The sequence below is a fragment of the Mesoplodon mirus genome, assembly GCF_964341445.2.
Source record: "Mesoplodon mirus genome assembly, chromosome: 5".
Taxonomy (NCBI): domain Eukaryota; kingdom Metazoa; phylum Chordata; class Mammalia; order Artiodactyla; family Ziphiidae; genus Mesoplodon; species Mesoplodon mirus.
Genome location: NC_138980.1, coordinates 124,830,954 through 124,849,475, shown reverse-complemented (window position 1 = coordinate 124,849,475; position 18,522 = coordinate 124,830,954). Strand labels below are relative to the sequence as shown.

At 36.0% G+C, this 18,522-nt stretch overlaps 1 protein-coding gene across 3 annotated transcripts in view; it reads right to left on the bottom strand.

Annotated features, from left to right (window-relative positions):
• Positions 1–6,872: 6,872 nt before the first annotated feature.
• The window catches only part of CERT1 (ceramide transporter 1), a 130,085-nt gene continuing 118,435 nt past the window's right edge, over positions 6,873–18,522 (bottom strand). For all 3 annotated transcript variants that reach the window (XM_082624132.1, XM_082624131.1, XM_082624130.1), the window contains 5 exons: positions 17,767–17,837; positions 14,871–14,999; positions 14,194–14,323; positions 12,824–12,960; positions 6,873–9,360 (listed from right to left, as the gene is read on the bottom strand). In XM_082624132.1, coding sequence (XP_082480258.1) covers positions 12,833–12,960; positions 14,194–14,323; positions 14,871–14,999; positions 17,767–17,837 — 458 coding nt within the window. In that variant the 3' untranslated portion in view covers positions 6,873–9,360; positions 12,824–12,832. The remainder of the gene's footprint in view (positions 9,361–12,823; positions 12,961–14,193; positions 14,324–14,870; positions 15,000–17,766; positions 17,838–18,522) is intronic.

The following is an 18,522-nucleotide window of genomic DNA, read 5'->3' as shown; positions in this document are numbered from 1 at the left end:
ACAACTAAATGAAGTGGAGATAGGCAAACTTCAGAAAAAGAATTCAGAATAATGATAGTGAAGATGATCCAGGACCTCAGAAAAAGAATGAAGGGAAAGATCGAGAAGATCCAAGAAATGTTTAACAAAGACCTAGAAGAATCAGAGAACAAACACCTAGAAGAATTAAAGAACAAACAAACAGAGATGAACAATACAATAACTGAAATGAAAAATACAGTAGAAGGAATCAATAACAGAATAACTGAGGCAGAAGAACGGATAAGTGACCTGGAAGACAGAATGGTGGAATTCACTGCTGTGGAACAGAATAAAGAAAAAGGAATAAAAAGAAATTAAGAGCCTAAGAGACATCAGACACACCAACATTCACATTATAGGGGTCCCAGAAGGAGAAAGGAGAGAAAGGACCCAAGAAAATATTTGAAGAGATTATTGTCGAAAACTTCCCTAACATGGGAAAGAAAATAGCCACCCAAGTCCAGGAAGTGTAGAGAATCCCAAGGAGAAACACGCCAAGACACAGTAATGAAATTGAGAAAAATTAAAGACAAAGAAAAATTATTAAAAGCCAACAAGGGGGCTTCCCTGGTGGTGTAGTGGTTGAGAGTCCGCCTGCTGATGCAGGGGACACGGGTTCGTGCCCTGGTCCGGGAAGATCCCACATGCCGCAGAATGGCTGGGACCGTGAACCATGTCTGCTGAGCCTGCGCGTCCGGAGCCTGTGCTCCGCAATGGGAGAGGCCACAACAGTGAGAGGCCCGCGTACCGCAAAAAAAAAAAAAAAAAAAAAAAAAAGCCAACAAGGGAAAAACAACAAATAACATATAAGGGAACTCCCATAAGGTTAACAGCTGATTTCTCAGCAGAAACTCTACAAGCCAGGAAGGAGTGGCATGATATATTTAAAGTGATTAAAGGGAAGAACCTACAACCAAGATAACTCTACCCAGCAAGGATCTTATTCAGATTTGATGGAGAAATCAAAAGCTTTACAGACAAGCAAAAGCTAAGAGAATTCGGCACCACCAAACTAGCTCTACAACAAATGCTAAAGGAACTTCTCTAAGTGGGAAACACAAGAGAAGAAAAGGACCCACAAAAACCCAAAACAATTAAGAATATGGTCATAGGAACATACATATAGGTAATTACCTTAAACGTGAATGGATTAAATGCTCCAACCAAAAGACACAGGCTCGCTGAACGGATACAAAAACAAGACCCGTATATATGCTGTCTACAAGAGACCCACTTCAGACCTAGGGACACATACAGTCTGAAAGTGAGGGGATGGGAAAAGATATTCCATGCAAATGGAAATCAAAAGAAAGCTGGAGTAGCAATACTCATAGCAGATAAAATAGGCTTTAAAATAAAGAATGTTACAAGAGACAAGAAAGGACACTACATTATGATCAAGAGATCAAACCAAGAAGATATAAGAATTATAAATGTTTATGCACCCAACATAGGAGCACCTCAATACATAAGGCAAATGCTAACACCTATGAAAGAGGAAATCGACACTGACACAATAATAGTGGGGGATTTTAACACCTCACTTAACACTGATGGACAGACCATCCAGATAGAAAATAAGTAAACACAAGCTTTAAATGACACGACAGACCAGAGAGATTTAATTGATATTTATAGGATATTCCATCCAAAAACAGCAGATCGCACTTTCTTCTCAAGTGCACACGGAACATTCTCAAGGATAGATCACATCTTGGGTCACAAATCAAGCCTTGGTAAATTTAAGAAAATTGAAATCATATCAAGCATCTTTCCCAACCACAACACTATGAGATTAGAAATCAATTACAGGGAAGAAAACGTAAAAAGCATAAACGCATGGAGGTTAAACAATACGTTAGTAAATAACCAAGAGATCACTGAAGAAATCAAAGAGGAAATAAAAAAATACCGAGACTAATGACAACAAAAACACAATGATCCAAAACCTATGGGATGCAGCAAAAGCAGTTCTAAGAGGGAAGTTTATAGCAATACAATCCCACCTCAAGAAATAAGAAAAATCTCAAATAAACAACCTAAGCTTACACCTAAAGCAACTAGAGAAAGAACAAACAAAACCTAAAGTTAGCAGAAGTAAAGAAATCATAAAGATCAGAGCAGAAATAAATGAAATAGAAAGAAAGAAAACAATAGCAAAGATCAATAAAACTAAAAGCTGGCTCTTTGAGAAGATAAACAAAATTGATAAACCATTAGCCAGACTCATCAAGAAAAAGAGGGAGAGGACTCAAATCAATAAAATTAGAGATGAAAGAGGAGAAGTTACAACGGACACCGCAGAAATACAAAGCATCATAAGAGACTACTACAAGCAATTCTATGCCAATAAAGTGGACAACCTGGAAGAAATCGACAAATTCTTAGAAAGGTATAACCTTCCAAGACTGAACCAGGAAGAAACAGAAACTGTGAGCAAACCAATCACAAGTAATGAAATTGAAACTGTGATGAAAAATCTTCCAACAAGCAAAAGTCCAGGACCAGATGGCTTCACAGGTGAATTCTATCAAACATAGAGAAGAGCTAACATCCATCCTTCTCAAACTCTTCCAAAAAAGTACGAGGTAGGAGCACTCCCAAACTCATTCTACGAGGCCACCATCACCCTGATACCAAAACCAGACAAAGATACTACAAAAAAGGAAAATTACTGACCAATATTACTGATGAATATAGATGCAAAAATCCTGAACAAAATACTGGCAAACAGAATCCAACAACACATTAAAAGTATCATACACTATGATCAAGTGGGATTTATCCAGGGATGCAAGGATTCTTCAATATACGCAAATCACTCAATGTGATATACCATATTAACAAATTGAATAAAAACCGTATGATTAGCTCAGTAGATGTAGGAAAAGGTTTTGACAAAATTCAACACCCATTTAGGACAAAAACTCTCCAGAAAGTGGGCACAGAGGGAACCTACCTCATCATAATAAAGGCCATATATGACAAACCCACAGCAAACATCACTCTCAATGGTGAAAAACTGAAAGCATTTCCTCTAACATCAGGAATAAGACAAGGATGCACACTCTCGCCACTCTTACTCAACATAGTTTTGGAAGTCCTAGCCACAGCAATCAGAGAAGAAAAAGAAATAAAAGGAATACAAATTGGAAAAAAAAATACAAATCAGAGAAGAAAAAGAAATAAAAGGAATACAAATTGGAAAAGAAGGAGTAAGACGGTCACTCTTTGCAGACGACATGATGCTATACATAGATAATCCTAAAAATGCCACCAGAAAACTACTAGAGCTAATCAGTGAATTTGGTAAAGTTGCAGGATACAAAATTAATGCACAGAAATCTTTTGCACTCCTATACACTAACAATGAAAGATCAGAAAGAGAAATTAAGGAAACAATCCCATTCTCTGTTGCAACAAAAAGAATAAAATATCTAGTAATAAACCTAAGGAGGTAAAAGACCTGTACTCGGAAACCTATAAAGACACTGATGAAAGAAATCTAAGATGATACAGACAGATGGAGAGAAATACCATGTTCTTGGATTGGAAGAATCAATATTGTGAAAATGACTATACTACCCAAAGCAATATACAGATTCAATGCAATACCCATCAAATTACCAATGGCATTTTTTACCAAACTAGAACAAAAAATCTTAAAATTTTTTATTTATTTATTTTTTTTGTGGTATGCCGACCTCTCACTGTTGTGGCCTCTCCCGCCGCGGAGCACAGGCCCCGGACGCACAGGCTCAGCGGCCATGGCTCACGGGCCCAGCCACTCCGCGGCATGTGGGATCCTCCCAGACCAGGGCACGAACCCATGTCCCCTGCATCAGCAGGCAGACTCTCAACGACTGCGCCACCAGGGAAGCCCAAAAATCTTAAAATTTGTATGGAGACACAAAAGATTCCAAATAGCCAAAGCAATCTTGAGGGAAAAAAAACAGAGCTGGAGGAATCAGACTCCCTCACTTCAGACTATACTACAAAGCTACAGTAATCAAGACAGTACGGTACTGGCACAAAAACGGAAATGTAGAGCAATGGAACAGGATAGAAAGCCCAGAGATAAACTCAAGCACCTATGGTCAACTAATCTATGACAAAGGAGGCAAGGATATACAATGGAGAAAAGACAGTCTCTTCGATAAGTGGTGCTGGGAAAACTGGACAGCTACATGTGAAAGAATGAAATTAGAACACTCCCTAACACCATACACAAAAATAAACTCAAAATGGATTAAAGACCTAAATGTAAGACCGGACACCATAAAACTCTTAGAGGAAAATACAGGAAGAACACTCTTTGACATAAATCACAGCAAGATCTTTTTTGACCCATCTCCTAGAGTAATGGAAATAAAAACAAAAATAAACAATTGGGACCTAATGAAACTTAAAAGCTTTTGCACAGCGAAGGAAACCATAAACAAGACGAAATGACAACACTCAGAATGGGAGAAAATATTTGCAAATGAAGCAACTGACAAAGGATTAATTTCCAAAATATACAAGCTGCTCATGTAGCTGAATATCAAAAAAAGAAACAACCCCATCCAAAAATGGGCAAAAGACCTAGACATTTCTCCAAAGAAGATATACAGATTTGTAACAAACGTATGAAAGGATGCTTAACATCACTAATCATTAGAGAAATGCAAATCAAAACTACAATGTGGCATCACCTCACACTGGTTAAAATGGGTATCATCAGAAAATCTACAAACAACAAATGCTGGAGAGGGTGTGGAGAAAAGGGAACCCTCTTGCACTGTTGGTGGGAATGTAAACTGATACAGCCACTATGGAGAACGGTATGGGGTTTCCTTAGAAAACTAAAAATAGAATTACCATATGACCCAGCAATCCCACTACTGGGCATATACCCTGAGAAAACCAGAATTCAAAAGGACACATGCACCCCAATGTTCACTGCAGCACTATTTACAATAGCCAGGTCTTGGAAGCAACCTAAATGCCCATCGAAAGATGAATGGATAAAGATGTGGTATATATACATATACAATGGAATATTACTCAGCCATAAAAAGGGATGAAATTGGGTCATTTGTAGAGACGTGGATGGACCCAGAGACTGTCATGCAGAGTGAAGCAAGTCAGAAAAACAAATATTGTATATTACTGCATTTATGTGGAATCTAGAAAAATGGTACAGATGAACTGGTTTGCAAGGCAGAAATAGAGACACAGATGTAGAGAACAAACGTATGGACACCAAGGGGGGAAAGTGGGGGGGTGGGGGAGGTTGGTGACAGTGGGCTGAATTGGGAGATGGGTATTGACATGTATACACTAATATGTATAAAACAGATAACTAATAAGGACCTGCTGTTTAAAAAATAAAGGAAAAAAAAAAGAACTACACCATATTTACAGGTTATATTCCAAAGCCAAGCCTAAGGCTAAAGCTGCAGTAAGTTAAAATTGTTCTTGAAAAACTTCTTAAAAGTGTGCCATGAGGGTGACAATACTATTTCTCTGTCAATAAACCCAACAGCCAGATTTTCTCTCCAGCATCCCCTGAGATTAAGTAGTTGGCTTGTATGTGAGGTCATATTGTTTGGATGGTATTTATCTTTGAACACCAGGAGAAAAATATGCTCAGTGCCTTTCAATATGGAGGAAACCAACGACCGAGTGAACTGCAAATCCACACTTCCCATCTCATCGTGGTTCTAGGGCGTAAATTCCCTGAGTGTAACAAGTGGAGCTGGCCATATTATTTAAATAAATGAGGGATGATTTTTTTATGGTTAAACGCATATAGCTAACTTTCATGTGTGTATGACTGGCTGGGTTTTAGAAACACCCAGCTGCATATGGCTTCACTCTCTAGCAACTGAAAAAAAACTTTTGGACCAAGGTCCATAGTAAAAAAAAAAAAAAAAAATCATTTAAAACTGTAACCTACTACACACACACACACACACACACACACACACACTCCGTGTGTGTATATACAATACAGGCATATACATACACATATATATGTAAAAAGGTTCACAAAATATTTACCTTTATTACATCCTATGTATTTGATCTATTCCATTCTGTTCTACTTTCTTAAAATTTTTTTAGGTTGCAACTCAGTAGTTTTCTTGATGCCCAACCGGGTTACAACATACAGTTTGAAGAACATTGAACTGGAGTATTTCAAGCTCTTAACTACTCAGAGAATTATGTAGGGCAGTACCTGGGGGTTAAGAAAAACAATCAAGCAAGCACATTTGTCCATAATATTTTAATACTTTTCCACTTTTAAATACTGGTTTTAATTTTGTGATTGTAACATGGAAGATCCAACTTTATTATTTTTTAAAAACATCACCAGGATCATAAAGCTATTTAGAATACACTCTACACACTCCCAAGGTACTTTAAAATGATTATGTTTTGAGTTTGTAGATGAACAATGACAATAATCCAAATACACTGTCTGTACAACTTGGATCAAATAGTGGTGAAAGTGTTTAACTGGACAAACAACTGATAAGCTTAAAGATAATCAGCACAATTTCACAAGAGAACCAGCTCAGCCCAACTAAAATTTTCTCAATAGCAATTGACACTGATGTTGTATAGGAGTACAAATTAGTTGATGAAACTGAACAAATGGGAACCCCATTCCTCCTTTTCCTTCTTTTGTATTCCTACATCCCTCCCAGTCATCCTCTTCCTTGGTCTGGCTACCCCTGCGGTGAACCCAAATCAAGAGCTGCTATGATCACCCTCCACCTCAAAATCAGGAGCCCTGAATTCCAAGTGAAATACTGTGCTCTCTTGAACTGTACAGTGGGCACTCAGGGACAAAACCCCTCATCACCAATATTTTTCATGTTTCTATCACAGTACAAAAGAGTAACTGCGTAGAAAAGAGAGTAAAATTATAATTTTTTTTTTTTTTTTTTTTGCTTGGGGAAGAGAAGTAGGAAATAACTGTGGATAAGAAAACATCATGTATATTCAATATGTAGGAATTAGCCTTATGGAAATAATTCTAGAGGGTCTGAATGCTGTCTAAAGGGCTAGTACCTCTCCAAATTTTGATCTCTTTTAAACTCCTTTCATATTCCCCAACTCATTTCTAAATCTGGTTGGGCAGGATTAACCCTAGTGAAGTACCAGTGCAATTACCTGAAGGTAAAATGTATCTTTTTCTTTTCTTTTTTTTTTAATACAAATATTTTTCCTGTAATCATTTTATTTACAGAATTGCAAAAGTATATCATTAACATTTAGTGCAAATGCAACTAATGTAGGTTTAGACACTGCTCTGTAAACTTTCTATACCTTTGTAAAATAAAGCTATCCAATTTAGTCATGATAGTACCAGAAATGGCAAACAGATAAACATTTATAGTGGGCATATAGAATTGTTTTTGAAGATTCCCATCAGTGGCTATGGTGAATAAACCTTCCCTCCCCAACCCTCCCATACTCCCAACCCCAATCCCACAACTGATTGTAAAATAAAATACACATTTGAGGTATAAACTTTTCTTTTTTAAACATCACAATATAAAATGTTAACTGGTGATGTAGTAAACTGATAAGATAATTTGTCTTATTTGCCTTAACTAGCATTACCACCATATAGGCACTTTTTCCTTGTAGTCAAATTATGAATAGTATTTTTCTGTAATAAGGCATATTCCATGCACATCATTTAGAGAAAGGTAAATTAAAAAATAGAAAAGATTTATGGAGCATGAAATCTGCGTGCATGTAATGTAAGCATATGTTTTATATGTATTTTCCTCTCTGTACAGACTAATAAATACCACTTTATCTGATGCAAGTAATTCACTTCCAGGATTGTGTATATTAAGTGATCAGACTAATCCCATCATTAAATTATCACCTTGCATTTATCATTAAGACTCCATTACCATGTAGGAAATATATACAGGACATGTTCCACATGACATGATTTTCTGCTTTACAAAATGGGTCTGGTTTCTGTGTTTCTATAGAGATGAACAAGTCAGCAAAGCATCTACAAAATGCCTCTGATTTACGTAAGCACATTTGTGTATAAACAGTGAAGATTCTGAAGTGGGCAGTCATTTCTACTTCAATGAGTACCATTCCCTGCCTCTGCTCCATGTTTCAGGGTTTTTCAAAGGGGCCTAAAACTAAAAAAGGTGTTTTACGTTTAACTTCTTACAGCAACAAAAGGAAGAATTTGTTTGAATCACATGGTCTTCTTTACTGCCCTGTTGAAGTTTCTGATCAAGAGGCAAACAGGAGCGGTGCCCACATTTTCTATGCATATCTTGCAATGTATCTTTTAAACTGACCCAAATTAGAAGAACAAACACGTGTTACTGAATACTAGAAATATAGAATCAAATGCCAAACTCAAACAGCGAGATTTGCTGGAACATGTAATACCGTATATCCTCTCACAAATTTCAGGAGAACATAAGCTCATTTTATTCTGACCGTTTTACCAGAAAGTAGTTTATGCCTATAAGGTTGTACAGATATTTCTGTTTGGAGGCAGGCAGAACCAATTTAGAAATTACCAAATTGTGTTTGTAACAAACTGAAAAAAATCTGTAGCACACAGTACACAACTAAAAATACAATAGAAATATAAAGATATCTGGAGAAAAAAAATAAAGCTTTTCACTCTTTCTCCATCAGAACCAAAGTTCTTCATGGGAGTAAGACTATAGAAAAGGCGAAATCACAGGTTATTGACAGCCCTCAGTTATTAAGAGACACTTTACATGACAACATGAATTATTATAGAAATCAGCAGCAATGAATTCTATGATTATACAAAGCAAAAAAGTCAAAAAATTCTGGACACTGATTTGACTGTAGGCCTAAAAAAAGAACCTCATCCAGAAATTTGGTGCACAGAAAGCACATGCCCCATGTGCGTCCAACTTTTGTGCTTTTTTCTTGTGCACAAAGCCTGGTACAACTGAGGATCTTAGGCCAAACCATAGTAAATTAAAAATTCTGAAAAAGTTTCCAAAAATTAAAGCATCGATTCCTAGTTGTGATTCAAAGTTGATTTTTTTTCTCTTCTAGGAGCAAGCAAATAAAAATATAGCCTTATACATGTAATTTTACATGTATTTATAGTTATATGCTGAGCGAGGAGATCTAGCAAAAGACAGCTAGTGTTAAGATGTTCAGCTTTGCTATTGCAGTATTTCTTCATTTTTGTACACAAGGCCAAGGTGTTGGGCCATAGACAAGGCTATAGATCCTATGTTCCAGCTTAGAGCATTCAATTTTGTTTTTTAATTTTTTTCCTCCAACATGGAATGTCACACAGCCTTGTTTCAGTCACTGTAGGAAAGAAAATGACAAGTAAAATATTCAGCACTGTATTATTTACTAACAGCTGCAGTACTACCAGAACAGACTCCTCCTACCTTCTGAACTCATGTAATGCACAGAATCTTTATCGAAGTTTATATTTTAAGGATTTTTCACCTTTAAGAATATAAAATTATTAACTTTATATATTTGAAATTTATCATCCGAAAGGAATAGAAGGTATAAGAAATGTCCTGAAAGTTAGAAAAAATTAAAAAGGGCAATGTGCTACAAGAAGCAAAGAGGGAATCAAGTAGAGGTTTCTGGATCCTTACCCCATAGACTGGAATTTCCTTCTTCTTAGTGTTCAATAAAAACTATGCTATACAATATCATTTATCAAGAATTAAAAAAATTTATTTAGGCTATGGGAAAGAGGTCTGCCTTATCTTAAGAAATACTGTGTCAAATGAGTTTAAGAGTTTTGACTAAGTTTTAAATACCTTTGGGCCTCATTAACTCTTTATGGAATTTCTCTAAAGATGATACACACTATTGAAAGTTACTATTTCTCCATCACCAAAATTAAGAATGTTAGCTTTCCTAAGGTTTCAATGCTAGGATCCACTTCACACATACATCTTCCAAAATTATTATGAAACAATTATTACTTTAGGTAAGTGAAGATTTATTTTAGGTAAATGAAAATTTGGTTCTCTGCCGGAAGGAAGCTCAATCTGGACTCAAAGGCCAGAGCTAAGTTTTGGCCAGTGAGTCTTTCCAGTTCTATCTTTACACACACACGTCCACAAACCATGGTACCATCTCCTTCCCCTAATATGAATTCTTTTCGAAGGATTTCGAGCCCTTCCCTCTAGGTCCACAAAAGAAGAATGTGTACACTCGTGGGCGCACACACAGTCAGTCAATAAAACAATGCCCCAAATCCAACAGTTTAGAGGCAAATGCTGTGAACATGTTAGCATGTATTTTGCAAATATTTTCAAAATTATTCTTCTCAAACACAGTTGAGAGCATGTTTTATTATATAACTGCATTCTGATTTCTTTTGCTTAATACCCAGTTATATTTTCTACCCTTCTCTGCAGGGCTGAAGGTAGAGGTGAAGAGGGAAAACAGATACAGCTGCAAGCTTGGTCTGGTTCAAGCAAACAGCAACTCTAGAAATCTTAAGGCTGTGGGGAGAGACACCCAGCTAAGTAAGATGACAAGCTTGCTGCCATCATGTGGCATCACGTTTTCAGTGTATTTGATAAATACAATGCAGTGACAGAATCAATAAGAAGTTATGTGTCCAGATCGAGCCGTAACAATTCTGAAGTACAAGATATCCTAAAACTAGTGCATTTTGGCAGTGCATTTATGCTTTAAGAGAATCCCTCAAAGGTCAGGCTTTGTCCCAAACACTAACCATTCAGAGAAGTAAGACTAGAACCTGTTTAACATTTTCATGTAACCTGTTTTCCTGGGAAAAGCTACATATCTGGGACATCAATGCACTAACCCTTGTGTTAATGTCTGAAAATAAATTTAGGCTTTGAGTTTTGTTTTTTTTTTTTTTAAGAAATAGCACACTAAACACATTATCAGAAACCAGACTTAATTAAAAGTATAGTCACTACAGTTGACCCTTGAACAACATGGCTTTGAACTGTGCACATCCAACTACATGCAAATTCTTTTCAGTACTACACGACCTGGGGTTGGTTGAATCCTCGATGCAGAGGCACCTAGGACATGGAGGGCGGACTGTAAGTCATACGCGATTTTCATCTGTGCAGAGGGCCAGCGCTCCTGACCCCCACGACGCTCATGGGTCAACTGTATATGGTTATTAACTATATTATTTTTATCAAAAGAAATTGACTCAAGAATATAAGTTTCTCAGCAAATGATTTAACAGTCAATGTAGGTGAGCATGAGAGGATGGTCATAAATACTTACTGCTTGTGAATTATACTTTGGTAATATCTATTACAAATTTAAATGTTAACACTCAGAGAGTTTCACAGAAATTGAATTATACAAATCGTTCTCAAATGGATGAAAAGATGCTCAAATTCATTTGTAACAAGAGGACTACGACAGTTATTTTTTTGGCCATGCCACGTGGCTTGTGGAATCTCAGTTCCCCGACCAGGGATTCTGGAATCCTAACCACTAGGCCACCAGGGAACTCCCAAGAGGACTACAATTTAAACTACACTGGGAGAGTATTTTTCACCTATCAAGTTGGAAAAAAATCAGAAAGTTTTATTTCATACATTGTGTGAGAGGGTCAGAGAAACAGGCACTCCAACATGTTATTGCTGGTGAGATGGTAAATTAATACGACCTCTACAGAGGCCAGTATCTAAATTACAAATGCACATGCCCCCCAGAAGTGCCAGCAGTGTCACATCTAGTAATTTACCCACATACAAAATGACATATGGATATGACTGAAATACTGTGTGCTCTAGCAAAAATTAGAAACAACTTTAACATCTACAAATGGAGAATTGATTAGATAAATTGTGTACATCCATACAAATGGGATTCTACATAGCCATAAACAAAGAATAAAGCAGCTCTGCACCAATACGGAAAGACCTTCAAGATAAAGCATATGCAGAAGCAAGATGCAGAACCCTGTGTAGAGTATGCAATTTTTTCAATAACAATAAATGTATGTGGGGGAGGAATACACTTGTATTTGCTTATTCAGGTGAAAACGAAACATCTCTGGAAAGACACAAGAACCTACTCACAGCAGCTATACACTTGTGTGCGTGCGGGGGTGGGGGGCGGGCGAGTGTGGTGGTGCAGAACTGGGTGAGCAGGGGACGGGGAATGAATTTTACTGTGTATCTTTTCATACTTTTGACTTCTGAACCATGTTAACATGCCACTTATTTAAGAAAAATTAAAGAGTTCAGCTCCTTGCACAAAGACAGTCAGTGCAGCATTATTTGACAGTAAAAATATGGAACCAACCAGACATTAACATGGGACAGTGGTTAATAAATTCTGCAACATTTATACAACAGATGTTAAAAGAATGAGATGGTTTTGTATGTCTCATATGTTTATATGGACTAACAGTCAAGATATATTAAGTAGAAAAAGCAAGCTGCAAGATAATGCTTTGAAAAAAAATTTTTTAGATATAGTCAAAACATATGTACAAGTCTGGAAGAATATACAACAAACATTAACACTAATTTCTGGGAAGGGAGAAACATAGGGAATTTGTACTTCTGAAATTTTATAGTTCTGTAATATTAAAATTTCCTTCAATTAAGCAGACATTATTTAACATAAACAGAAAAAATAATGAAAAATTAAGTTTTAAAGGCTATAAAAACTACAACTCTTCACACCTGGAAACATCATGTAAAAGAAACTACTTTCAAAAACTAACTTGTAATGTCTGCAGAGCCATATTAGTCTATAAAGTTTAAAAAAAAGAATAACATATATTTTCCAGTACCTGTTAATACTAGAACAAAATAGGTTTTCCTGCAGTTTTTTCTTGTACGTAAGAAGTAAAACGTTTTAGAAACTTTGGATACTCTCGTTTTGCCACTGCCCTTAACACTGAGGCTGGTGCCCATCCTCCAGGGTTTACTGTGAGACAAAAGAAAATGAAAACTGTTAAGATAATTCTCCAAATACGCGTAAAGCACTCATTTTGTTCCTTTGTTTTTTAAAAATTCCTCACATTGAAAAAGCATCTCTTAAAAGTCTTGACCACTCAGTCCTTAGTACTGTACTAACCACCAGATGAGAACAGATAACAAATAAGAAAACATTTATTACTGTTCTAAAATGTTCTTGGTTCCCTAAATTATAAGCAAATATTAGTATAGCAACACTTTAGGTTACTTAAGGCAGATTTATTCAATGAACTCTACTATAATCAAATAGTAACTTGCTCAGGCATAGTTGTCTCTTTAAACATACTAGCAGTGATGGCCCTGTATAAAGAAGGTTTGAAGGTTTGATTAGAGGGACTCCAGTAACTACTGCAGGTAGGAAATAGGTGTAGCAAGGAACCATAACAAGTGATAAACAGGGCTGTCCAGCAGTAGGCCAATGTGAAATAAGTCACTAGCAACTAAGAAAGAAGTAGGGAGCAAAGATTCAGAAAACTAAAAAGCCTGACAACAAGAAAAAGAACTGTTCACCTGAAACTAACATAATATTTTATATCAACTATTATTTCAATTAAAAACAAAAACAAAAAACACACAAAAAACCAAAATTATAAAGTAAAAAAGAAGAAGAAAACTATTTCCAGTAATCCAACAACCAAGCAACAATTCAATATTAACATTTTGTTGTATTTCTTTCCAACTTTTCATATATATATTCTTTTCTTCTTTTAAAAATTATTGAAATGGTATTTTGTATGCTTTTTCTCACCCCACTTAACATTATGTTGTAAACATTTTTCTAAATCACTAAATGGTCTTTGAAAATTTGGGGAAAAAAAGAAGTGTTAATTTTCTTTCTCACTGTTGCTTATTTTCCTAATTACACATATTCTATTAGGCAAATATTTAATAAAACAGTTCTTAAAACCAATAATATGTAATAGTGATCTAAAGATGAAGTTAAAAAATTTACCTATCCAGACCCAGCTTCAGAAATTCTGATACAGCAGTTATTCAGACATGTATATTTTGAAAGATTCCCGATTTTGATATACATCTCTCCAAATTAAAAATTACTAAATCTAAAGGATAAAAACTAAAAAGACATTTATAAATGGTATTTGTCCAAACTGTGAGTTATCATGTAGATCACGATAAAAACATCCACATTACTAAGTAGCAAAAACAAAACCAAAATACATACCATTAGCTACATATGTAATCTTGCATAGAATGTTGTCCCTGCTAATCTCCTGGTTTCCCTCTGGCGGGCTTACCAAGGTTTGACAAATCATAGCAATATTTATTTTGGCACGGACACATCGATTGTTTAGCTGCCAAAACAAAAAATAAAAACAAAACACCAGTGTAGAAGATACCCAGTATTTTGTAACCTCTTCTGGTCTAATTCTACATTAGATTAACCAAAACCATAAATCATCTACATCTCCCACAAAATCTCATAAGCACTAATAAAGAATAAATGACAAGCTGATACGACACCAGGAATGGTTTTCCCCCCTCTCAAGTAGTAAAAGGAGCTAAACCGAGGTAGAAACCACAGAGGTTTTGCCAGTAGTTGATCACGGCTTGAGAGACAACTGTGAGAAGTAGCCTACCTATACTACCCATTCAGCTGTCTCATCTAACCTCAGGAGGGAAGGAAAACAACCCTGCTGGGATGCTCATGGCCATGACTGTTGCCCTCAGATAACAAAGTGGCTATACTCTTCCAAGAAGCCAACTTTAATAAACAAAAATTTCAGAAGCATTTTCAAATTAATTATCTCTGTATGTGTGGTATGCGTTTATCACTTTTGCCCTGTGTTGTATATTTAGCTTTGTATTGTACAATTATACACATTTATACAATGTACTTACAGGAGCACTGTTGTGATCCACAGAAAAATTACAAACTATCCAAGTTTCCGGGTCATTTTCAGTCAAGGCTGGTATCTTTCGAATGGCAGAAAGATATAATACATCCCGCTGAGAAGCAGGCCACACTCTCTGTGGAAGAAGTACAAATCTTTTGAAAATTTGAACTACTTTTTTTTTTTTTTTTTTTTGGCCACGCCACGTGGCATGCAGGATCTTAGTTCCCCAACCAGGAATTGAACCTGCACCCCCTGCAGCAGAAGCTCAGAGTCTTAAACCACTGGACCGCCAGGGAAGTCCCCCAAATTTGAACATTTTATTCATATATAATATGGAACTAACAAAGAAACAAGTGTAAAACTAATAAATGCCTTTAAGGTAACATCTGTCAAATTTTAAATGGAAAGCACCCACCAAAGGATTGATTATGAACACTGAGTTCAAGGCTTTGAAGAACACACCAAAGGACCAGGGATCCAACCCCGGCCTCCCTGCATTGGGAGTGAGGAGTCTTAACAACTGGACCACCAGGGAAGACCCTATTTTTCCTTCTTTTTAAATGTGGTAATATATACGTAACATAAAATGCCATAAATAATTTTTAAGTGTACAATTCAGTAGCCTTAACTATATTCACAATGTTATGTAAATACCACCACAATCTAGTTCTAAATGTGTCATCACTCCCAACAGAAACTCTGTACCCATTAAGCAATCACTCCGCATTAGCCCCTCCCACAGCCATTAGTCCACTTTTTTTTTTTTTATAGTTTTTATTCTTGGATGCGTTGGGTCTTCGTTGCTGTGCGTGGGCTTTCTCTAGTTGCGGCGAGCGGGAGCTACTCTTTGTAGCAGTGATAAGGCTTCTGATTGTTGTGGCTTCTTTTGTTGCAGAGCACGGGCTCTAGGCACACAGGCTTCAGTAGTTGTGGCACACAGGCTCTAGAGCGCAGGCTCAGTAGTTGTGGCACATGGGCTTAGTTGCTCCGCAGCATGTGGGATCTTCCCAGACCAGGGCTCAAACCCGTGTCCCCTATATTGGCAGGCGGATTCTTAACCATTGTGCCACCAGGGAAGCCCCATTAGTCCACTTTTAAGTATAGTATTAAACCTCTGTTTCAACTGTTCAGAACAAAGATTTTAAAAGCAAGTATATTAGGGAAAGAGCATGCTCCTTTGATATCACAATCATATTTAAAGAATTCCAAAGCAGTAATTTAATCTTCCAACTTCATGGTATGCATTCCAACATACTGTTGGAATGACATGGAACCTAGGTCTCTGAAAACTGGGACTATGTACTTTTAAATGAGAGAAAATATGCACAGGGTCTTTCCCGATTGCTGAATTTAATAAATCACCAACAACTCAGTGTCAATACAACACAGAGCATTTGCAAAGTGAAATGGTTCATCTTTTAAAGATACAAATTTTCATTAAGTTGATGAAAGTAGTGCTGGGCAAATGTATGTGAAGCCAGTAATAAATGAAAATGTGGCCATATTAGAACTAATGGATGCAAATCCACAAGGATGAAGATAAGACAGAAATGTAAAGAGTGAGAATGACAAGTATCAAGAGATGAGCAGCCCTTTTTAAGACCATATTATAAAAGAAGCCAAATTTAAAGAGAAAGATGTTGAATAGTTATTGAATTTTGTTGAAAAAATTATGCCAGGACAATTCATTTATTCAAATAATTACAACTGTAACTTAAATTTTGTTACATATAAAGTACATTATTTTAATAATTTTTAGTTTTATTTTTCCAGAAATAATCCTAATATAACCTATATATTCCTCCTCTTCATCTACTATTTACCAAGTGAAGTACTTTCAGCAGACCATTTTCCAGGATCAATTACACCTTCACAGAATAAGAGTCTTCTGATTCTAAATGACTGGTCATTTATTTTCATTGCAAATTACAGGACAACTAATATTTTAAAGTCTACTAAATTTTAGACTTCACTTTTGACCCCCCTAAATCAGTAGGTTGAAACAGAATCTTCATTGTTATACATTTCTTGAGTAGCTGTCATATAAAAGGAAGCCTAGGTCATAGTCTTTAAATATAAGATGCCTCAGATGACAAGACTGAGCTCAAGATATACACAGCAAACCTAAAATATTTTCAAATATTCAGTTCAGTTAAAAATTATTTTAAAAAAGAAAAATGAAGTACTTACTGAATTATCATGTTTCTTATATAACATACAATATTGTTTTTGGTGGATCTCTACAAATTTTTAATTTATTTTATTATTGTTTATTCAATATAATATTTGGCAATTTTCAGAAAGGAAACAGCAGAATAAGAGAAATATTCTATAATTTAAATATCTACATTAACAGAGGAAGAAATGAAGTGAAAGGCAACCAATTTAAATGACAATGTTTCTTTGTGCTCTGGTGTATGACCATCCTCTCAATAGCTGATGCTCAGCAATTTTCCCTTCATGTCAGATAATCCATTTAGATCACCTTTACTTCTGAGTCTTAACATAGACTAATAACATACTTTGCATTTCCCTATTATTCTCACAGGAAACTGATTCGCTTTCATATTTGGTAATTCATCTATCTCCTCTAGAGACTAGATGCTAGAAAAACATTTAAGTGGATTTTCGTACTTTCTTGTCCAGACTTAAAGTTTGCATAACTAACTGTACATCTTTGTCAAACACACTGTTTCTGGATATTTCTCAGGTTCTTATTTTCACCCATTTCTGCTTTAAATGAACTGAAATTACCTTTCAAATACATGAAATTCATGAGTTGTTAATAAAGTCTTAAAATCTTTTGTGGCACTTAATTTCCTTGCAAATTTTACTTTAGAGAATTTATATGTCTCTGTTTGAACTACACTGGAATCCTTTTGGGATGAAAAGATATTTACCTTGTGCGTTTGATAAATGATGATTGCATTATCAGCTAATGTTTCCACCACATGAAAGTTTTCTATAGTTGCTGCAATGAAGAAAAAATGTTAGCAGTCAAAAAAGATATATTACCTTTTCCCAGAATGTGATTATTGAGAAAGTCAATTACGAATGGACATTATAGCAAAATGAACAGGATCCTACCCTATGTAGGCTAAGTCCAAATGGAAAGCAGTTTAGTATTAGGGCTATAGATGGTGGCTGTGAGACCTAATCACCAGGAAATCTCATTAGCTTCCACTGCAAGAGAGCAATTCTAATCACCATTTCATTACTAGGGCACAAATTATTCCCTAACACTATGACCCCTCCCCTCCCTCTAATCCTTAATTTATTGAAGCTGAATAAGCTGTTCTATTTAGGTTTAGGTGACTATGTTCGTGAGAGTGTCAAACTGCCACTGATAAACATGTTGTTCAGAAGTACCCATATTTATGAAATTGGATGCCTGAGGGGATCAAATAACTCTAAACAAACCACAGCAGGATTCATCTACAATTTATGATGGAAACAAAACAGTCTAGAAAAAGAGAAGATGATAAACAGAAACCTTTTATTTTAGTCCTGGCTTTTCCAATAATTAGTTCTGTGGTCTATGACAAATCACTTGAGCTATCTGAATTTTACTTTATTACCTACCTATCACACAGGATTATTGAGGTAGCAGATCAAATGCTATACCTTACTGAGAAGGATTTTGTACAGTGAAAAGC